At 39.2% G+C, this 23,991-nt stretch overlaps 1 protein-coding gene and 1 long non-coding RNA gene across 6 annotated transcripts in view; both read left to right on the forward strand.

Annotated features, from left to right (window-relative positions):
- Positions 1–23,991, forward strand: part of LOC137209416 (uncharacterized) — a 426,966-nt gene that overhangs the window by 160,877 nt on the left and 242,098 nt on the right. The gene's annotated exons all lie outside the window — the stretch shown is intronic.
- The window catches only part of PCNX2 (pecanex 2), a 274,115-nt gene that overhangs the window by 9,180 nt on the left and 240,944 nt on the right, over positions 1–23,991 (forward strand). For 4 of the 5 annotated variants that reach the window (XR_010936051.1, XM_067711081.1, XM_067711082.1 and 1 more), the window contains exons 2-5: positions 9,626–9,831; positions 11,028–11,148; positions 11,821–11,857; positions 18,894–20,171. Coding sequence is in view for 4 of the 5 variants with exons in the window: in XM_067711081.1 (XP_067567182.1) it covers positions 9,626–9,831; positions 11,028–11,148; positions 11,821–11,857; positions 18,894–20,171 (1,642 nt within the window). In the remaining variant the exon portion in view is untranslated. The remainder of the gene's footprint in view (positions 1–9,625; positions 9,832–11,027; positions 11,149–11,820; positions 11,858–18,893; positions 20,172–23,991) is intronic. The other variant, XM_067711084.1, reaches the window with a different exon arrangement.

A 23,991-nucleotide genomic window follows, 5' to 3' on the forward strand; every position in this document is an offset into this window, starting at 1 on the left:
ATTACTGTTATTACAAGGGAAGTACAAGGTGCTATACAGTAAAGACCTTATCCTGGCTTTGGTGTTTAGGAAGGCTTAACAAAGGAAATAACTTCTAATCTGGAACCTGATGAATGATTAGTAGCTTGTCAAGCAAAGATGGTAGACCAAGAGAAGGAGTTTGAGTTTCAGTCTCAGTATGGTAAGACACATTGATGAATTCTTTTTTGGTCAAGTTTGAAGTAGGATATTATTTTTTATATCCCATTTTTTTTTTTTTTTGCGGTATGCGAGCCTCTCATTGTTGTGGCCTCTTCCGCTGCGGAGCACAGGCTCTCGACGTGCAGGCTCAGCGGCCATGGCTCACGGGCCCAGCCACTCCGCGGCATGTGGGATCTTCCCAGACTGGGCACGAACCTGTGTCCCCTGCATCGGCAGGTGGACTCTCAACCACTGCGCCACCAGGGAAGCCCCCCAATTTTTATTTTTCAAAAATTTCTAGTCTACAGAGAAGTTGCAAATATAACACAATGAATACCATATACCCTTCACTTCGATTCACCAGTTCTTAATGTTTTGCCACATTTGCCACATCACTGTCTTATATATTTATACATTTAAAATTTTGCTGAATCATTTGAGAATAAATTGCAAACATCAAGACACTTTCCCCCTAGAAGCTTCATCATGTGTCTCTTAAGGAGAAGGACATTCTCCCACATAATCATCACACTCAAAAAATGAATGTTGATGTAATGCTATTGTCTAATACATAGTTCTCATGTAGATTTCCCCAGTTATGCTAATGATGTCCAGTGTAGCTGAGCTTTTTGTTTTGTTTTTCTGGATCTAAGATTCAATCGAGGATCATGCATTGCTTTTAGTTGTCAAGTCTCTGAATTGTCCTTTATTCTAGAACACGTTCTTCAAGTTTTATTTTTTTCTTTTGTGGCAATAAAAGTTGTTTTGCAGAAATGTCCCACAATTTGGATTTTTAATTGTATCCTTGAGATTAGGTGTCTGATTATGCATTTTTTGGCATGAATACTACCTAAGTGATGTGTCCTTGTCCTGTATCACATCAGAGGCACCCAATGTCATTGCCCCTTTGGTAGTGCCAATAAGTTTGGTCATTGGTCAAGATGGTGTTGGCCAGATTTCTCTGTTGTAAAGGTACCTAATTTCCTCTTGTATTTAACAAATAATCTGGGAGGAGAAACCTGGAGACTGTACATGTTATTGTATTCCCCCAACATTTTTACTCGTGGTTGTACCAAAAATTGATGATGCTTACCTAAAATAATTACCAAAATGATGGCTGAAAAATGGTGATTTTCTATTTATTCATAGGTATTCTTCTGTGAAGAAAAGCTATCCTTTTCCCCCGCCTTGTAGTTTTGTTGTGTTTGTTAGTGTGGTCTCACAGATTCTTTTTTTTTTTTTTTAATTCAATGGATATTATTCATTCCTATCATCATTCTTTTTTTTTAATTTAAATATTTAATTTATCTCCAAACCAGATTTTTAAAAATAGAAGTATAGCTGATTTAAAATTTTATTTTAGTTTCAGGTGTACAGCGTAGTGATTCAGTATTTTTACAGATTATATTCCATTAAAAGTTACTACAAAATAATGGCTGTAATTCCCTATGCCGTACAATATATCCTTGTTACTTATCTATTTTACACATAGTTGTTTGTATCTCTTAATCCCCTACCCTTAACTTGCTCCTTCCCTTCCCTCTCCCCACTGGTAGCCACTAGTTTGTTCTCTATGTCTGTGAGTTTGTTTCTGCTTTGCTTTATACATTCATTGTTTTATTTTTCAGATTCCACATAAAATGATATACAGTATTTGTCTTTCTTTGTCTGACTTATTTCACTAAGCATAGTGCACACTAGGTCCATCTACCTTATTGCAAATGGCAGAATTTCATTTTTTTATGGCTAATATTCCATTATACACACACACACACACACACACACACACACACACACCCCACATCTTCTTTATTCATTTATCTGTCGATGGACATTTAGATTGCTTCCATATCTTGGCTGTTCTAAACAGTGCTGACATGAACATTAGACTGCATGTATCTTTTTGAGTTGTTTTTTTCAGATATATACCCAGGAATTGAATTGCTGGATCATATGGTAGTTCTGTTTTTAGTTTTTTGAGGAACCTCCATACTGTTTCCCATAGTGGATGCATGAATTTACATTTTCACCAACAGTGTACAACAGTTCCCTTTTTGTCCACATCCTCTCCAGCATTTGTTATTTGTGGACTTTTTATGATGGTCATTCTGACAGGTGTGAGGTGATAATCTCTTTATGGTTTTAATTTGTGTTTCTCCAATAAGTAGCAATGACGAGCATCTTTTCATGTGCCTGTTGGCCATCTGTATATCTTCTTTGGAAAAGTGTCTATTTAGGTCTTCTGCCCATTTTTTGATTGGATTGTTTGTTTGTTTTTTGATATTGAATTGTATGAGCTGTTTGTATATTTTGGATATTAACCCCTTGTCGGTCACATTGTTTGCAAATATTTTCTCCCATCCTGTAGGTTGTCTTTTTGTTTTGACAGTGGTTTCTTTTGCTGTGCAAAAGCCTTTAAGTTTAATTTGGTCCCATTTGTTTATTTTTGCTTTTATTTCTTTTGCCTTAGGAGACAGACCCCCAAAATATTGCCACTATTTATGTCAAAGAGTGGTCTGCATATGTTTTCTTCCAGGAATTTTATGGTTTCAGGTCTTACACTTAGGTTTTTAATCCACTTTGAGTTTTTTGTTTGTTTTTGTTTTGTTATTTTTTGGCTGCACCATGTGGCTTTTGGGATCTCAGTTCCCCTGCCAAGGATGGAACTGGGCCACATCAGTGAAAGCCCGGCATCCTAACCACTAGCCCACCAGGGAACTCCCCATTTGGGGTTTATTTTCACATATGGTGTGAGGAAATGTTCTAATCTCATTCTTAGAACATTTAGCTGTCCAGTTTTCTCAGCAGAAGAGACTGTCTTTTCTCCATTGTGTATTCTTTCCTGTTTTGTCATAGTTCAAGTGTGTAGGTTTACTTCTGGGCTGTCTATTCTGTTCCATTGATCTATGTGTCTGTTTTTGTGCCAGTGCCATGCTGTTTTGATTACTGCAGTTTTGTAGTATAGTCTAAAGTCAGGGAGTGTGATACCTCCAGCTTTGCTCTTTTTTCTCAAGATTGCTTTGGCAATTTGGGGTTTTCATGGTTCCATATGAATTTTAGGATTATCTGTTCTAGTTCTGTGAAAAATGTCATGGGTATTTTGATAGGAATTGCATGAAATCTGTTGATTGCTTTGGGTAGTATGGACATTTTCATAATATGAATTCTTCCAATTCAAGAACACAGAATATCTTTCCATTTCTTTTTATCATTTTCAGATTCCTTCATCAATATTTTATAGTATCCAGGGTCTAGGTCTTTCACCTCCTTGGTTAAGTTTATTCTTAGGTATTTTATTCTTTTTGATGTGATTGTAAAGGGGATTGTTTCCTTAATTTCTCTTTGTGATAGTTCATTATTAGTGTATAGAAAAGCAACAGATTTCTGTACATTCATCTTGTATCCTGCAACTCTCCTCAGTCTTTTTGATATTAAGTTTACCCAAAATTTGGCAAGTGGTACCTTTTTCCAGCAGTTTTTGAGTCCTTTGGATATGTCCTCATCAGCTTTTGAGCACTTTCTTGCTTTCTAGCCCAACAAGTTAGTCCACACTTAGCTTATACATTTTCTGCTCCAGCCCTGGAAAAACCAGTCATTACTCTAAGGAGCCCTGATCCTTTTGGTGGGAAGTGGCATTTGGAATCCAAGATTTGGGGAAGCTGTAGTTATATTTATTGCTTTGGGGTTGTCTTTGCTTCTAGGTCCTTTCAGTAGACAGAGCTAGGGGAGCATATCTACCTATCTATCTAGCAGTCGCCTACTGAGAGTTGTTCTGAAACCTTTAAAATCTGATCCAAGTTAAAGGATTTTTCTTTTCCTTCACCTGCTCCACATTTGTATCTCCTTTTTTCCCACAGTGAGAACTCTGGTTGCCAACAATATCATTTTTTCAATCCTAAAATATACACAGGAATTACTACTCCCATACCTCTACCAAAAGAAAATCTTTTGGTTAAGTCCAAGATTGTTTTGTGTTTTTGTTATTATTATTATTTTAAGAATATAGCAATAATGTGCTGTGAGAGTATTGTTTTCTAAAGTTACTTGGATTAATTATTAAAAATTTTTTTTATTGAGATATAATTGACATATAACATCATATTAGATTATGGTTTATGATGTAATGATTCAATATTTGTATAGGATTAAGTCCTTTTTAAAAAATACTTATTTTATTTATTTATTAATTTTGGCTGCACTGGGTCTTGGTTTCAGTATCATCGTTGCGGCATGTGGACTTCTTAGTTGCGGCACGTGGGATCTTTAGTTGCAGCATGCGGACTTCTTAGTTGCGGCATGCAAACTCTTAGTTGTGGCATGCATGCGGGTTCCAGTTCCCTCACCAGGGATCCAACCCGGGTCCTCTGCATTGGGAGCGCAGAGTCTTACCCACTGGACCACCAGGGAAGTCCCTAATAATTTTTTATATCTAATTTTTGATTTGTCTTTGTTGTTATGCTATCCATTTGCTATATGGTTAGGTTCATCTGTGGGTGTTTAATTTTAGTTTTTTTCCCTCCATCTTTGTTTATTTAATAATTTTGGGAGGTATAAAACAGGTTAAAAAACACATTAAAAAGATATGCCAGTTTACTTTGTCAAAAAATGTCTCTGGCTGCTGGGCGGAGAGTAGATTCGAGAAAGAGCAGGATAGAAGTGGGAGGTTCAGAGGCTATTTTGTTGGTCCAGCCCAGAGGTGATGTTGGCAGTAAAGATGGAGAAATGTGGATCTAGTTTGATAAGATTTAGTGATATGTTCATTTTTGGGGTGGAGAAGTAAGGATGAAATCAAGGGTTATGCCCAGTTACCTGGTTTGAGCAGCAAGTGTTTGGGGTACCGTTGACTGAGGTGGGAAAGGGTATGTAGGAGAGGACAGTTGGTGACAAAGGACATGAAACTAAATACCTAATTTTAGACATGTTAGCTTGGAGTTTCCTTTTAGATGTGAAAGTGGAGATGTTGACTAGGTAGTTGGATATAGGTGTGGGGAGCTTAGATAAGCTGTCTAAGCCAGAGATATGGATTGGAAAATCATCAATATAGGGATTCCATTGACTGCCAAGGGACTGAGTGAGAACGTGTAGGAAGAGAGAAGAGGGCTGAGGCCCCAGGAGCTCTAGACTCAGACGTAAGGCAAAGAGGAGCTGTGAGTGAGGCAGGGACAAAGCTAGGAGAGTGTGGCCTCTTAGAAGCAGAAAGAGGTGAGCATTTCAAGAAGCGAGGAACTGTGTTGAGGGCTGCTGAGAAAATTGGATTAAATTGTTGTCTTTAGAGACGTTGACAAGAACATTTTCAGTGGAGTGTTGGGGAGTAACAGCCAGATTGCTGTTAACATCCATCATCCTTTTCAGAATATAATTCTGAGAAAGGTTGCCTCCTATGGTTAATAAGGTTGTGTTAAAATGCTAAGTTCATGTAAACAAGAAAAAATTGTGATTTACCTTAGAACAAGTAAACCTCTATTCAAGATCTGAATATACCTTATATGGGGGAAAAATCTGGGATCGAAATTAAATACAAATTTAAAACTGCTCATTCATGACAGATTTCTCCTAAACCCTCTTCCTTTCCTTGCATGCATACTTATAGGAGAGAAAATTCTAGAAGCTGGAGATCTTTTGTTGACTGAGCATAATGAGGTCAGCAGAAAAATGGCCTTGATAGGAATTTTCAGTGATGTTCCTGGGAATGTAGAATTGGGGGAATATGGGCAGAGCTCTAATTATATGGCATAAAAAGGGGACATTTAGAGGATGCTAGATTCCATTTGGAGGGTCTGCTGAAGGGGGAGAGGTTTTTAAAGGAATCATGAGAGCAGAGAATTTGGGGAGGAATAATGTGCCATGAGTCACGTGCTGTGAAACCATTCCTCTCGCCAAGGAAATTTTCAGTAAAATGTCTATCTCTTACTAGGGTCTGGTGCGGTGTAGGGGCTTTTCAGTGGTGCGACAAAGTGCTAAGTGGTCCTTCGTCGAGGATGAGACAGGACCTCTTCTCACCTGGGTTGCAAACTAGTTACTAATGTTCATGTCAACTTCAACTTCAAGCTTCTTGCCTTCTCTTAATTCCAACATTACTAAGCTTATGCTGTAGCCCATATTTATGAGAATAGTGGCAAGTCAGTTTTTTTCCAAATGAATTTCCCCAGTATCCATATATAATCTTTTCTCTCTCCCCCTTCATCCCTAACCTTCTTTTCCCAATGCCTTAGGGTTTTTATCTCTAATCTTGAATGGAAGCTTCCCCATAAAATGGTACCCCCCAATATTAATTTAGGTGAAACCATGCTAGCTGCCATGCCCCAAATCTCAGTGGCTCAGTGAATCAAAGGTTTATTTCTCGCTTCTATTACATGTCCATCTTGGGTCTGTAAGGGCCTTGTCCCATAGAGTCACCCAGGAGCCCAGGCTGAAGGAAGCTCTATTGTCTTGTAGATGGATCTGGAAAACGTGGCCTCTGAGATTATCAACTAAAGAGGAGGAGAGTGGCATGGAAGAGGCACCAGCTCATAATTGTTCAGGCTTAGTAGTGACACTGGCCACTTCTGCTCATGGCCCATTGGCCAAAAGTAGGCACATGGGCCCAGCCTGACTGCAGGGGAGGCTGGGAAATGTCGGAGAGCCCGTGGGATATTGAGTGAGCACTTTCCCTGCTACCCCTACTAACTGGAATACTATGAGACCCAAGCTACATTATAATTCAAACAACTTATGAATATAATTTGTATATGACAGGGAATTCCTTGGTGGTCCAGTGGTTAGGACTCCATGCTTATGGTGCAAGGGCAATGGGTTCCATCCCTAGTCGGGGAACTGAGATCCCACTAGCACAGCCAAAAAATAAGAAAATAAATAAAATAAAATAATATAAAATAATTCTCCTTTCAAAAATAAGTTGTATATGACAGTTTGCTAATCTATTCTCATAGACATTTGCTGGGGTTTATTTTTTATTAAAAACTTTTTTATCTGCCTTCTTTTTCTCCCCACTTTCACTAAGAAGTAATTGGCACACGACACTGTATAAGTTTAAGGTAGACATCCTGATGGTTTGGTTTACATATATTGTGAAATGATTATCACAGCTAAGCGTGGGCTTAGTTAACATCCATCATCTCATATAGATACAGTGCAAAGAGAAGAAAAAAATTCTTGCGATGAATTAGGGTCTACCCTCTTAACAACTTTCCTGTATATCATACAGCAATGTTAATTATAGTCATCATATACATGGCATCCTTAGTACTTATTACTCTCGTAAGTTTAGACCTTTTCACCACCTTCCTTCAGTTTCCCTCCTCCCACCCCCCCATCTCTGGTAACTACAAATCTGATCTCTTTTTCTATAAGTTTGGTGTTTTTCTTTTTGTTTTAAACTAATATAAATTTGTATTTCACTTATATTTAAATAAATTTCATGTAAGTGAGATCATACAGTATTTGTCTTGTCTTTCTCTGACTTACTTCACTCAGCATCATGTTGGTTTTAGCATTTGCTGGGTTTTATTGCTTCTTTATCAGTTTCTTCAAACTTACTCTCTAGCTTTAGCCTACATTTATTGATATTATTATTTTTTAAATTTATATTTTATTGAAGCACGGTTGATTTACAATGTTGTGTTAATTTCTGGTGTACAGCAAAGTGATTCAGTTATATATACATACATTCTTTTTTATATTCTTTGCCAGTATGGTTTATCACAGGATACTGAATATAGTTTCCTGTGCTCTGCAGTAGGACCTTGTTGTTTATCCATCCTATACATAATAGTTTGCATCTGCTAACCCCAAACTCCCAATCCTTCCCTCCCCCAGCCCCCTCTCCCCTCCTCCCCGGCAGCCACAAATCTGTTCTCTATATCTGTGAGTCTGTTTTGTAAATAAGTTCATTTGTGTCAGTTTTTATTTTAGATCCCACATATAAGTGATGTCATATGGTATTTGTGTTTCTCTTTCTGACTTACTTCGCTTAGTATGGTAATCTCTAGGTCCATCCATTTTGCTGTAAATGGCATTATTTCATTCTTTTTTATTAGCCTACACTTTTTTAGACCTGAAATATACATACATGTTAAGGAAAAGTGATGGGGGCTATTAATGGCCTCTCCTCTCTGTCTCTCTTCAACTTGGCTATATATTCCTTGAGGTTCTTCACAACTTCTCATGAGGAGGTACATGTGTAAATGTGGAACTTATCTGCTTCCAGGGAGGGGAACTGACTTTATATATTTCTATCCATCTGATATTTATCTTATTTAATCATTCTGTCATTCACTTATTTATGAGTTCATATTTATTTGTGGACTTTTATCCGCATGAAATGAAAACAAGTCAGTGATGGTGAAAATTCTTCACTTCCGCTTTTACTGTAGGTGATCGTTTCCTCTTTCTTGGTTGTTCCTTTGGCTTGGTTATTCTGTTTTAGGAACGGTCTTACCCAGATGGTAAATTGTTAGATAGGACCAGGGCAGGTTGTGCCGGGGCTGCATGGGAGCAGAAGGGGGCCGGGCCATGTGGCCTCTGAGCCTCGCTGTGTTCCAGGTTGCAGCACTGACTGGAATCATTACTGGACTTATGAGATCCTTCTGGGAGATGCATTGCTAAAAGGGTCTCACTGTTTATTGAGGTTGTCCTTAGTATCATCTTGGGACCCTCAGGAATTCATTTCTATCCCAGAAGATAAGAATTTCATTTAGGAAGGACCAGAGAACCTGCCATGGTCCACGGTCTGTGAGAGAAATAGGAAGGGATGTGGAGTATCCTACAGAGTGGGACAATTATGTGGATCCCAGTGATTCATTTTGTTTCTTGAGGGGATTGGACAGAATTGAGCTGACCTTCACCATGATCTCCATGCAAAGATCCTTTGCCACTTTTGGAAATGTCCCTCTGCCTTTGAGAGGCAGTACACCCTCTTATGGCCCCTGCCTACGTCATGTCACTAGAGAAGTCCATGGCTTGATGATATTAACCCAATGGGAAATCAGGGAGGAAAGCAAGGGGGCGTTACACTAACCTTTCTCCTTCCCTTTGTTCTCTGCAAGGCCGTTTGTGTTTTGTTGAAGAAAACAGCATCTCAAAGGCCCTCCTCTGGCCTTGAAGACCGTATGCACGGAAGACCAGACTAGCCTGTAGAAAAGAGCTGGTAGAAATTGGAGACTCACTATAACGTATCTTTTGTTCCATGGGGTTCCTGTCTGCAAATCACATGTTGGTCATTGCAGCTAGTACCAGCACCTGAAAAATAAGAAAGACTTTAAAAAAAAATAAAAAGGTAGTAGCTCTTTCTCTTCAGGTATTACGAACAGGAAAAGTTACAAAACTAATAAAATTTGAAATCTTGCCCAATTTATGCTCAATAAATAGTTTTAAAATACTTTCAGATTTAAGACCGGAGGTAATCCTACAAGCAAATACATTTTTTCCTTTCTTTTCTCTTCTCTAGGCTTTTCCTCCAAATGCCATCACTGTATTTTTTTACTGCAGCTCAGTGACGATATTCTTCACAATAATCAAATTGATCAGTTATCGCCTACACCTCATGTTTGATAAAGGAGAAGTGATTCAGCAAAGGCCCTCCAGAAAGAAGGAAAAGCCAAATAAAGACAAAGAGGCCATCAGTGACCACATAACCAATCATAAAAATACAGGGTAACATTTCTCATTAATGCATTAGTTCATAATTTAAAGGTTTTAATTTTGATTAAAATAATTTTTCTCATGTATGAGTTGTTTGTGAAAATATGCCAGGAGAGGCAGACACAAATATGTACATTTTTCTTATATTTAAACATACACTTAGGCATAAAAATAATGCCTAAGTTGATAGGCATTTTATGATAATTGCCTTACCGTTGATAATCCAGACGGTTTAACTGACTATTTAATATGACCTTATACCATGCTCTGAAATTTATTTGCATTAGGCTTAGCATAGCAAAATATTTCACTTCAGTATTTTTATCTCATCATCTCAATGCTTAGTGCACGCCAGAGTATTTTCAGAAAGAACATTTGTGTTTGTTAATATAAAAGTAATACATTGCATAGAACTAAAATATTAAGAGTAATTCTCAAGTGAGCATTCATCACTATTCTTGGTCTTATTTCTGATAGTTCCTTAAGAGAGCATGTCTTATTTTAAAGTAATGTTTATTAGCTTTTAAAAATAAAATTTGTATACCGTGAACTCTTCCCCTTTTTTATACATATATATTTTTTTATTGAAATATAGTTGACTTACAATGTTGTGTTAGTTTCAGGTGTACAACAAAGTGATTCAGTTATGTGTGTGTGTGTGTGTATATGTATGTGTGTATATGTATGTGTGTGTGTGTGTGTATATATATATATATATATATATACTTTTTCAGATTCTTTTCCCATATAGGTTATTACAAAATATTGAGTATAATTCCCTGTGCTATCCAGTAGGTCCCTGTTGTCTATCTCTTTTATACATAGTAGTGTGTATATGTGACTCCCAAATTCCTAATTTATCCCTCCCCATCCTTTTCCCCTTTGGTAACCATAAGTTTGTTTTCTAAGTCTGTTTCTGTTTTGTATATGAGTTCATTTGTGTCATATCATAGATTCCACATATAAGTGATACCATATGGTATTTGTCTTTCTCTGACTTACTTAGTATGATAATCTCCAGGTCCATCCATGTTGCTGCAAATGGCATTCTTTCTTTCTTTTTTTATGGCTGAGTAATAGTCCATTGTGTATACCATGAATTGGACAAAGTGGAATCAAGGAAAAAAAATTGTTTAAGGACTAAGGTCAAAAGAGCCATAGTTTTATTTGATAATATCACTGCCCCTGTGTTTCTCATGGTGGCTTAGCAATAATGGGCGGATTAACAACGGCAAAACGGAAGAGGCCAGTCGAACCCTCTCCACGCCTCCCGTCCACGGCAGCTCCAGAGGACAGAGCATAAACTCTCATCATTCATCTGGGCTCCTGGTTAGTGGTCTGTTTTCTGTTTCACTCTCCTCGTGCTGCTGGAGTGTTGATCATGGAAGTGTGCAATGGTGGTGACTGCAACTTACGTGCACTGGTTGTAAATACTGGCCTCTTGGTGGCAATGACCTGAGGGGAGCACATGGACCATGAGATAAGCACCCAGTCACCCGTTCCAAGCACACCCACCGGCCTTCTCTGCAGTCTGCCTGCCCTGCCGAGACTGCACCACGGCCAGAAGAACCCATAAGCTCACCTTCACTGCCCTCTCCCTGGTCCTGTCTGTCATTCATCTCAATCATCGTATTTGCAATGCCTTCCCCTGGAATCCACTCCACCACTCCACATGAAATCATACTTAAATCACCTTTATTCTAGATTCACTTTCTTGGGCTCTATTCACTATAGTCTGAAGTAGCCCATTATTTTTTCTCCTTACTTTCTTAATTACCAAACTCCCTTTTCTCACAGCACCGTGGGCTTGGTTGGATGTCTACACTCTAGATATTTTTGTGTCCATCTTTGCTACCCGTTTTCTAAGTGGACACTCTGTTGTGTCTTTCCCATGGGCCATTGAGAGAAACAGTGGCTGCTGACTGCCTGGAAGTGGGCAGGGAGCTGAGTCATATTGATTGATTTTTTTTTTATATTGATTGATTTTTGTTCTTTATTTAGGAGCTGCCAGAACAGGAAACAGTGGAAGATCTCAAAGGTAGAGTGCTTATTCTCATCGTTTAATATTTTTTCACAGCATTATCTTCAGTGAAACGAAAAATAATTTTCATAGAGCAGAATGCCAGTGAATTCATTCAGAATTAGAACTGTACCCAAGATTGCAGTTATGTTTTACCTTCATTCCTTTAGCTCTTCATTTTCATTATTTCTTATCAGAACTTGTATATCATGTCTACGTTCAGACTGTGATATTGTATTGATTATATTTCATTGTCCTTTCTGCAGTCTGTGACTCCTTTCATACAGCTCATAATAGCAGATATAAAATAGGATAAATTCATCATCGACACAGTATACTTTTTATTATAGTACTTACACTGAAAAATGACAGAGGAAATGACATTGCATTCTGTGTATATGCATTTCTGTCAAGTTACAAATTTTGTTCCTGAAATTTTCTTTTAACCCTCTCACCACAAATATTTGTTCTACTTTTTTACTAAGATTTCATTTTATTGTCTTTTTTTTTTAGTTATTTCTGAGATACATTTTAAAGTAATAACTAGAATTATGACTTATAACATTATACCAGAACATACAAGATTTTTAGAAATTTCATGTAATGTCTGAAACATTTATATTAACATATTTCCGTACAAATAATACAAAGAAAGTTTAGTATTAGTTTTTGTTTGTTTGTTTGTACTGCAGGTTCTTATCAGTCATCAGTTTTATACACATCAGTGTATACATGTCAATCCCAATCGCCCAATTCAGCACACCACCATCCCCACCCCACTGCGGTTTTCTCCCCTTGGTGTCCATACGTTTGTTCTCTACATCTGTGTCTCAACTTCTGCCCCGCAAACCGGCTCATCTGTACCATTTTTCTAGGTTCCAAATACATGCGTTAATATACGATATTTGTTTCTCTCTTTCTGACTTACTTCACTTCACTCTGTATGACAGTCTCTAGATCTGTCCATGTCTCTATAACTGACTCAATTTCGTTCCTTTTTATGGCTGAGTAATATTCCATTGTATATATGTACCACAACTTCTTTATCCATTCGTCTTTCGATGGGCATTTAGGCTGCTTCCATGACCTGGCTATTGTAAATAGTGCTGCAACGAACATTGGGGTGCATGTGTCTTTTTGAATTACGGTTTTCTCTGGGTATATGCCCAGTAGTGGGATTGCTGGATCGTATGGTAGTTCTATTTTTAGTTTTCTAAGGAACCTCCATACTGTTCTCCATAGTGGCTGTATCAATTTACATTCCCACCAACAGTACAAGAGGGTTCCCTTTCCTCCACACCCTCTCCAGCATTTGTTGTTTGTAGATTTTCTGCTGATGCCCATTCTAACTGGTGTGAGGTGATACCTCATTGTAGTTTTGATTTGCATTTCTCTAATAATTAGTGATGTTGAGCATCTTTTCATGTGCTTCTTGGCCATCTGTATGTCTTCTTTGGAGAAATGTCTATTTAGGTCTTCTGCCCATTTTTGGATTGGGTTCTTTGTTTTTTTAATATTGAGCTGCATGAGCTATTTATATATTTTGGAGATTAATCCTTTTTCCATTGATTCGTTTGCAAATATTTTCTCCCATTCTGAGGGTTGTCTTTTAGGCTTGTTTATGGTTTCCTTTGCTGTGCAAAAGCTTTGAAATTTCATTAGGTCCCATTTGTTTATTTTTGTTTTTATTTCCATTACTCTAGGAAGTGGATCAAAAAAGATCTTGCTGTGATTTATGTCAGAGTGTTCTTCCTATGTTTTCCTCTAAGAGTTTTATAGTGTCTGGTCTTACATTTAGGTCTTTAATCCATTTTGAGTTTATTTTTGTGTATGGTGTTAGGAAGTGTTCTAATTTCATTCTTTTACATGTAGCTGTCCAGTTTACCCAGCACCACTTATTGAAGAGGCTGTCCTTTCTCCATTGTATATCTTTGTCTCCTTTGTCATAGATTAGTTGACCATAGGTGCGTGGGTTTATCTCTGGGTTTTCTATCTTGTTCCATTGATCTGTGTTTCTGTTTTTGTGCCAGTACCATATTGTCTTGATTACTGTAGCTTTGTAGTATAGTCGGAAGTCAGGGAGTCTGATTCCTCCAGCTCCGTTTTTTTCCCTCAAGACTGCTTTGGCTATTCGGGGTCTTTTGTGTCTCCATACAAATTTTAAGATGATTTGTTCTAGTTCCGTAAAAAATGCAATTGGTAATTTGATAGGAATTGCTTTGAATCTGTAGATTGCTTTGGGTAGTATAGTCATTTTCACAATATTGATTCTTCCAGTCCAAGAACATGGTATATCAGTCCATCTGTTGGTATCATCTTTAATTTCTTTCATCAGTGTCTTATAGTTTTCTGCACACAGGTCTTTTGTCTCCCTAGGTAGGTTTATTCCTAAGTATTTTATTCTTTTTGTTGCAATGGTAAATGGGAGTGTTTCCATAATTTCTCTTTCAGATTTTTCATCATTAGTGTATAGGAATGTGCATTAATTTTGTATCCTGCTACTTTACCAAATTCATTGATTAGCTCTAGTAGTTTTCTGGTGGCATTTTTAGGATTCTCTATGTATAGTATCACATCATCTGCAAACAGTGACAGTTTTACTTCTTCTTTTCCAATTTGTATTCCTTTTTTTTTCTTCTCTGATTGCCGTGGCTAGGACTTCCAAAATTATGTTGAATAAGAGTGGCGAGAGTGGACATCTTTGTCTTATTCCTGCTCTTAGAGGAAATGCTTTCAGTTTTTCACTGTTGAGAATGATGTTTGCTGTGGGTTTGTCGTATATGGCCTTTATTATGTTGAGGTAGGTTCCCTCTGTGCCCACTTTCTGGAGAGTTTTTATCATTAAATGGGTGATGAATTTTGTCAAAAGCTTTTTCTGCATCTATTGAGATGATCATATATGGTTTTTATTCTTCAATTTGTTAATATGGTGTATCACATTGATTGATTTGCATATATTGAAGAATCCTTGCATCCCTGGGATAAATCCCACTTGATTGTGGTGTATGATCCTTTTAACGTGTTGTTGGATTCTGTTTGCTAGTATTTTGTTGAGGATTTTTGAATCTATATTTATCAGTGATATTGGTTTGTAGTTTTCTTTTTTTGTAGTATCTTTGTCTGGTTTTGTTATCAGGGTGATGGTGCCCTCAGAGAATGAGTTTGGGAGTGTTCTCTCCTCTGCAATTTTTTGGAAGAGTTTGAGAAGGATAGGTGATAGCTCTTCTCTAAATGTTTGATAGAATTCACCTGTGAAGCCATCTGGTCCTGGCCTTTTGTTTGTTGGAAGATATTTAATCACAGTTTCTATTTCAGTACTTGTGATTGGTCTTTTCATATTTTCTATTTCTTCCTGGTTCAGTCTTGGAAGGTTATACCTTTCTAAGAATTTGTCCATGTCTTCCAGGTTGTCCATTTTATTGCCATAGAGCTGCTTGTAGTTGTCTCTTAGGATGCTTTGTATTTCTGCGGTGTCTGTTGTAACTTCTTTTTCGTTTCTAATTTTATTGATTTGAGTCCTCTCCCTCTTTTTCTTGATGAGTCTGCCTAATGGTTTATCAATTTTGTTTATCTTCTCAAAGAACCAGTTTTTAGTTGTATTGATCTTTGCTATTGTTTTCTTTGTTTCTATTTCATTTATTTCTGCTCTGATCTTTATGATTTCTTTTCTTCTGCTAACTTTGGGTGTTTGTTCTTCTTTCTCTTTCCTTTAGGTGTAGGGTTAGATTGATTACTTGAGATTTTTCTTGTTTCTTTAGATAGGCTTGTATAGCTATAAACTTCCCTCTTAAAACTGCTTTTGCTGCATCCCATAGGTTTTGGATCATCGTGTTTTCATTGTCATTTTTCTCTAGGTATTTTTTGATTTCCTCTTTGATTTCTTCAGTGTTCTCTTGGTTATTTAGTAGCGTATTGTTTAGCCTCCATGTGTTTGTGTTTTTTACGTTTTTTTCCCTGTAATTCATTTCTACTCTCATAGTGCTGTGGTCAGAAAAGATGCTTGATATGATTTCGATTTTCTTAAATTTACTGAGGCTTGATTTGTGACCCAAGATGTGATATATCCTGGAGAATGTTCCGTGCGCATTTGAGAAGAAAGTGTAATCTGCTGTTTTTGGATGGAATGTCCTACAAATATCAATTAAATCTATCTGGTCTATTGTGTCTTTTAAAACTTGTTTCCTTATTTATTTTCATTTTGGATGATCTGTCCATTGGTGTAAGTGAGGTGTTCAAGTCCCCCACTATTATTGTGTTACTGTCGATTTCCTCCTTTATAGCTATTAGCAGTTGCCTTATGTATTGAGGTGCTCCTATGTTGAGTGCATATATATTTATAATAGTTATATCTTCTTCTTGGATTGATCCCTTAATCATTATGTAGTGTCCTTCCTTGTCTCTTGTAACATTCTTTATTTTAAAGTCTATTTTATCTGATATGAGTATAGCTACTCCAGCTTCCTTTTGATTTCCATTTGCATGGAATATCTTTTTCCATCCCCTTACTTTCAGTCTGTATGTGTCCCTAGGTCTGAAATGGATCTCTTGTAGACAGCATCTATATGGGTCTTGTTTTTGTATCCATTCAGCAAGCATGTGTCTTTTGGTTGGAGCATTTAATCCATTCACGTTTAAGGTAATTATCGATATGTATGTTCCTGTTACCATTTTCTTAATTGTTTTGGGTTTGTTTTTGTAGGTTCGTTTCTTCTCTTGTGTTTTGCACTTAGAGAAGTTCCTTTAACATTTGTTGTAGAGCTGGTTTGGTGGTGCTGAATTCTCTTAGCTTTTGCTTGTCTGTAAAGCTTTTGATTTCACCATCGAATCTGAATGAGATCCTTGCTGGGTAGAGTAATCTTGGTTGTAGGTTCTTCCCTTTCATCACTTTAAGTATATCATGCCACTCCCTTCTGGCTTGTAGAGTTTCTGCTGGGAAATCAGCTGTTAACCTTATGGGAGTTCCTTGTATGTTATTTGTCGTTTTTCCCTTGCTGCTTTCAGTAATTTCTTTGTCTTTAATTTTTGCCAATCTTATTAATATGTGTCTTGGCGTGTTTCTCCTTGGTTTTATCCTGTATGGGACTCTCTGCTCTTCCTGGACTTGGGTGGCTATTTCCTTTCCCATGTTAGGGAATTTTTTACTATAATCTCTTCAAATATTTTCTCAGGTCCTTTCTCTCTCTCTTCTCCTTCTGGGACCCCTATAATGCAAATGTTGTTGCATTTAATGTTGTCCCAGAGGTCTCTTAGGCTGTCTTCATTTCTTTTCATTCTTTTTTCTTTATTCTGTTCTGCAGCAGTGAATTCCACCATTCTGTCTTCCAGGTCACTTATCCGTTCTTCTGCCTCAGTTATTCTGCTATTGATTCCTTCTAGTGTATTTTTCATTTCAGTTATTGTATTGTTCATCTCTGTTTGTTTGTTCTTTAATTCTTCTAGGTGTTTGTTCTTTAATTCTTCTAGGTCTTTGTTAAACGTTTCTTGCATCTTCTCGATCTTTGCCTCCATTGTTTTTCCGAGGTCCTGGATCATCTTCACTATCATTATTCTGAATTCTTTTTCTGGAAGGTTGCCTATCTCCACTTCATTTAGTTGTTTCTCTGGGGTTTTATCTTGTTCCTTCATCTGGTACATAGCCCTCTGCCTTTCATCTTGTCTATCTTTCTGTGAATGTGGTTTTTGTTCCACAGGCTGCAGGACTGTAGTTTTTCTTGCTTCTGCTGTCTACCCTCTGGTGGATGAGGCTATCTAAGAGGCTCTGGTGGTGGGTAGAGCTGACTGTTGCTGTGGTGGGCAGAGCTCAGTAAAACTTTAATCCACTTGACTGTTGATGGGTGGGGCTGGGTTCCCTCCCTATTGGTTGTTTTGCCTGAGGCAACCCAACACTGGAACCTACCTGAGCTCTTTGGTGGGGCTAATGACAGACTCTGGGAGGGCTCTCGCCAAGGAGTACCTCCCAGAAGTTCTGCTGCCACTGTCCTTGTCCCCATGGTGAAACAGAGCCACCCCCCGCCTCTGCAGGAGACCCTCCAGCACTAGCAGGTAGGTCTGGTTCAGTCTCCTATGGGGTCACTGCTCCTTCCCCTGGGTCCTGATGCACACACTACTTTGTGTGTTCCCTCCAAGAATGGGGTCTCTGTTTCCCCCAGTCCTGTCGAAGTCCTGCAATCACATCCCTCTAGCCTTCAAAGTCTGATTCTCTAGGAATTCCTCCTCCCGTTGCCGGGCCCCCAGGTTGTGAAGCCTGACGTGGGGCTCAGAACCTTCACTCCAGTGGGTGGACTTCTTTGGTATAAGTGTTTGTGAGTGTTTGTGAGCCAGTTTGTGAGTCACCCACCCAGCAGTTATTGGATTTGATTTTATTGTGATTTCGCCCCTCCTACCGTCTCATTGTGGCTTCTCCTTTGTCTTTGGATGTCGGGTATCTTTTTTGGTGAGTTCCAGTGTCTTCCTGTCGATGATTGTCCAGCAGCTAGTTGTGATTCTGGTGCTCTCGTAAGAGGGAGTGAGAGCACGTCCTTCTACTCCGCCATCTTGGTTCCTCCTCCCATTTTATTGTCTTTTGATTGTCTTCAGAAGGCTTAGAAAAGAACTTTTGGAGGCCAGAATGAACCCCTTCCTTTCCCTGCGTTGAAAAACTTCTGCTGAGTTCACATTATTCTTAGCATAAAATCCAAGCTGCTTTTGCTTGTCAAGCCTTATATATCAATATTTTGGACCCTCCCTGCCTTGGTTTAGAAGGATTAAATAACTTGCCCAATATAACGTAGCTAGTGAATAGCAGAGCCAGGTCCTTTCTGATTGCAAATATGTTGTTTAAATCATACTAGCCTGCCTCCCAAGCCCACAAAAGAGGGAAAGCTACAAGCCTGAATTATTTTTTAAATATAGAGATTTCAAGAACAATTTCACAGCGGAGGAGCTATTTTTAGACTAAGCATCTAATCACATTTGTTGCTGGTGTTATTTTTAGTTTGTTATTATTCGGTCTTGCTCCATGACATTATTCATCCATTCTGGATGTGAATCGAGTTGCTGTTGTTGTTGATTTCAGGTGTCATTGTGTCAGATGACCAGCCCGTAGCACCAGTGTCATCTACATCACCTGGGATGAAAACGGAACGCTTACCTGCTTCTAAAGGGCATGTGCCGGAAACCATGACCACGTCAGCAATACCAGTGAAACCAGTCGTGGCAGAAACTTGCATCAGTGATAAAGGGAAGGAAAAAGGGGGCCAGGGGCAGTCCCCCTTCTGCCACAGATCCGAGGGTGGCTTGGTGGACAAAGAAGCTGTGAAGAAGGTGCCCTACCTGTCTTTGTCTCAATACGACTTACTGGAGACAGATGTTTCTTTCCAGCCTTGGGGGAGTGAGAATTCCGTCCCGATCCCAGAACCTGGGAATTTTGCCTCCATCAGGGAACAGTTGCAAAGCAAGTCGCCTCAGGACAGCCTGAGCAGTAGCTGCCCTCAGTGTAACACCGTCATTGCCAAACCTGGGCGGGAGCAGGTTTCCCAGCAGGTGGACCCACCCTTGAACCAGGAGGTGGATGACTCAGATAATGAGGTCGCTGTCACTCTTATAGATACTTCTCAACCTGGAGACCTGCTGAGTCTGCACGAGCCCATTAAGATTGTCATCACCATGAGCAGTACCCCCAACTCCATGACAGACTTGGAAAGTTCTCTTCACCTGAAGGTGGTTGGTACTGAGGCAACCGGCTTCACGTGTGATGCCGAGCCAGTTCCCCCAGGGGCCGCTGGTCCTGAGAAACAGATGAGAATTCCCATCATCACCCTTGAGCTGTCTGAGGGTGGAGGAGGAGGCATGGTGTGTCCTGAAGGCAATGGAAGTGACAGGACGCCAGAGAGATTGATGGTGGAGGCGTCTTCCAATCCATGTTCTGGCTATGAATCTGGGGACGGGGGCGATGCCACACAGGACCACAGTCCTTCCCCAGGAGACCCCTGTACAACCCCGCCACCCACGCCTGATGTGGTCTCCGAGTCTGAGGGGGGCATGGAAGTCCAGGCTAACCTTGACCCATCATCTTGTAGAACCAGCCAGGAAAAGAGACACTCCCAAGTCCTCAGCGTAGACAGCGGGACAGACGTCTTCTTGAGCAAAAGTTCCGCAGAAGTTATTAACGATAAAGAGCAAACAATGCCAACTTCCAAATCTGACCTGGAGGCCAAGGAAGGACAAATACCAAATGAATCCAACTTCCTGGAATTTGTCTCCCTGTTAGAATCAATTAATACTTCCAAGGTGGTGGTATCCAACCAAAAGAATGAGCCGGCAGAGCAGAGCAAAGACAGCGGGCTTCCTGGAGGTGCGGGCTTCTGTGATTTGATTTTGCAAACAGCGGGATAACTGTTGTGTAATTGTTGGGTGCTTGGTGTCGTCACTGATATTTGCTGAGTGTATCAAAACTAAGCTGTGTGATGAGCATGGATTAAACCTGGCTTATTCCACCAGGAAATTTAAGGCATAGTAATGAAGATTTGGCTTCCCTAGGCAAGAACGTTTACTTCTAAGGAAATGAGCAGTTATATTTTACCATGGTGACAAGACCCCTGAAGGTAGCTCTTCCTTAATAGAATAGATGCGGAACTTCCCTGGCGGTCCAGTGGTTGAGACTTCACCTCCCAATGCAGGGGGTGCACGTTCAATCCCTGGTCAGGGAGCTAAGATCCCACGTGACTCGTGGCCAAAAAAAACAAAACATAAAACAGAAGCAATATTGTAACAAATTCAATGAGACTTTTAAAAAAATAAATTAAAAAGTAAAGGTATGAAAAATAATAGAATAGATTCATTCTGGGAATGCTGATTGTAAAGCAAATTTCTGTGAAAGGAATCCACTTTTCTGTTGAATTCCATTATATAATCTGTGCTGAATTCTCTAATTATCCCAAGTTGTAAACATAATTATAACAAACACACAGCTCTTAATTCACGCCGGCACCATCCTAAGGACTTTACAGATATTAACACGGGTGACCATCCATGGTGGTTTGTCCGAAAAGACCCTCATTAACGTGTGTTTTGCCAACATAATTATTAATAACGCTGCCTTTCACTCTCAAAAGGGTTCCCAGTTTGAGCAATATATTATACAGTTAGTCTCACTTTCAGTCATTTAGTCTTCATGTAACCTTGTGTTATGGGTCCTGTTATCATTCCTTTTTTGCAGCTGGTTTTCACTACCTTTCCCAAGTTAGCCTAGTAAGTCTACAACTCAGCTTTGATTCCAGGCAGTCTGGCTACAGAGTCAACACTCATAAATAATAAACTATATTTCCTGTATGAATAGAAGATTCATTCTCTTAATATCTCTGGGCTCAGTTTCCTCCCAGGCAAAGGATATTACTGGACTAGAGTTTTTTTTTTTTTTTTTTTTTTGTGGCCACTCCACATGGGTTGTGGAATCTTAGTTCCCCGACCAGGGATTGAACCTGGGGCCAAGGCAGTGAAAGCGCTGAGTCCTAACCACTGGACCGCCAGGGAAGTCCCATGGACTAGAGTTTTTACAAAGTCTTTTAACTTTATTTATTTATTTTAAATTAATTAATTTTATTTTTGGCTGCGTTGGGTCTTTGTTGCTGCATGCGGGCTTTCTCTAGTTGCAGCAAGCGGGGACTACTCTTCATTACAGTGCACGGGCTTCTTACTGCGGTGGCTTCTCTTGTTGTGGAGCACGGGCTGTAGGCGCGCGGGCTTCAGTAGTTGTGGCACTTGGGCTCACTAGTTGTGGTGCGCAGGCTTAGTTGTTCCACAGCATGTGGGATCTTCCTGGACCAGGGCTCGAACCCGTGTCCCCTGCATTGGCAGGCGGATTCTTAACCACTATGCCACCAGGGAAGTCCCAAAGTCTTTTAACTTTAAATGTCCATACTTCTTTGATTTTTGAGTACATCATTTCTGCCTAGGTCTCTGAGAGCGTATCTATATGGTAGGATTGCTTGCAGGAAGTTGTGGTTCACATGGCAGTAGCATATCTTCATGCTATGATTGTCCCTTTGCTACCGCCTGTTCCCTGCTCTTTGGGCCAGTCAGGGGGACCCTTTGGCTCTATGTAGGCAGCTCCCAGCGATTTGCTCTTTTTTCTTTTGTCTTTCTGGTGCTCTGCCAGAAGGCTTGCCCTGCTTGTGGGTCAGTCCAATCTTGCCTAAAAATTCATTAAGTCTGAATATTGAAGTTATGTAAAGTGAATGCATTCTCCGTGTTACTATGTCTGTGTATCCAAGATTTTGCATATGGAGTAACAAGAACAGGAAGGATTCAGCTAAACTTTATAACAGACACATGCAGTACAAGAAAGCATTGGTTACTTTGAGATACTAGACACTTTCTGATACAAGATTTGGATTCTCACCATCTAATTCATATACAGGTTCACGTATCTTGACCAGCACTGTCTAATAGAACTTTCTGCAGTGATGGAATTATCCCGTATCTGCCATCCAGGACAGCAGGCACTGGCCACGTGTAGCTATTAAATACTTGAAATGGGGATTGTGCAGCTGAGAAATGGAATTTTTAATTTTATTGAATGTTACTTCATTTAAGTAGCCACATGTGGCCACTGGCTACTGTATTAGGTAATGCTGATCTGGGTGATGTGTTTCTTTCCGGGAAGCTGTGTGTGGGGAGGACAGAGCTCTGGGTTTGGAACTTGACAGCCCAGGGCCAAATTTTGGTTTTGCCGTCCAGCGGGGTGAGCTTGGACAACTCACCATATCCATCTGAGTCACAGTAGCTTCAGTAAAGCAGGAATAATAATACGTTACAGATTTACTGTGATGATTCAAGTAAGAAAATATGTGAAAAGTCTTGTACTTGATCAATTTCAGACTTCTCTTCTGAGGTTCCCCTCAGGCTGTATGTGAGGTTTATTTGGTCTGTCTACTTAAGTTTCTGCTCTTAAACTTTTCAGCCAGCCACATGCAATCAGAACAGGGTTGAGTTGGAAACCTAGGGGCTGTGCAAAGAGATGTGGATGCTATGAGGTTTTCTATGGAAAGGAACAGGCTTGGTTGTCGGGAACTTGCAGGTACAACAGGGAGGGAGGAGTTGGACTGGATCGTATACCTATTCCAGGCAGGGACAGGGTTTTTTTTTTAATTTAATTTTTTAAAATTACCAAACATTTGCTCTTCTTATTATCCTGGGAATTACTCTCCTGCCTCCTATTTTTTTTTTATTGAAATATAGTTGATTTACAATATTATATTTATTTCCGGTATCTAACAGTGATTTACAATTTTTAAAGATTGTACTTCATTTAAAGTTCTTATAAAATATTGGCTCTATTCCCGGTGCTTTACAATGTATCCTTGTAGCTTATTTATTTTAAACATAGTGGTTTGTACCTCTTAACCCCCTACCCCTGTCTTGCCCCTCCCCCCTTCCCTCTCCCCACTGGTAACCACTAGTTTGTTCTCTATATCTCTGAGTCTGTTTCTGTTTTGTTATATTCACTAGTTTTATTTTTTAGATTCCACATATATGTGATAACATACAGTATTTGTCTTTCTCTGTCTGACTTATTTCACTAAGCATAATAACTACAAGTCCATCCATTTTGTTGCAAATGGCAAAAGTTCATTCCTTTTTATGGCTGAGTAGTATTCCATTGGAAATAGTTGCACCACATCTTCTTTATCCATTCACCTGTTGATGGACACTTAGGTTGCTTACATATCTTGGCTGTTGTAGACACTGTTGCTGTGAATACCTTTTCAAATTAGTGTTTTCGTTTTCTTCAGATATATACCCAGGAGTGGGATTGCTGGATCATATGGTGGTTCTATTTTCAGATTTTTGAGGAATTTCCATACTGTTCTCCATAGTGGCCGTACCAGTTTACATTACCACCAACAATTACTAGGGTTCCCTTTTCTCCATATTCTCAACAACATGTATTATCTGTAGACTTTTTGATGATAGCCCTTCTGACAGGTGTGAGGTAACGTCTCATTGTGGTTTTGATTTGCATTTCTCTGATGATTAGCAATGTTGAGCGTCTTTTCATGTGCCTGTTGGCCATCTTTATGTCTTCTTTAGGAAAATGTCTATTCATGTCTTCTGCCCATTTTTTGAATCGGGTTGATTTGTTTTCTTGATATTGATTTGTATGAAATGTTTAT

Source organism: Pseudorca crassidens, chromosome 16 (assembly GCF_039906515.1).
Source record: "Pseudorca crassidens isolate mPseCra1 chromosome 16, mPseCra1.hap1, whole genome shotgun sequence".
Classification (NCBI taxonomy): domain Eukaryota; kingdom Metazoa; phylum Chordata; class Mammalia; order Artiodactyla; family Delphinidae; genus Pseudorca; species Pseudorca crassidens.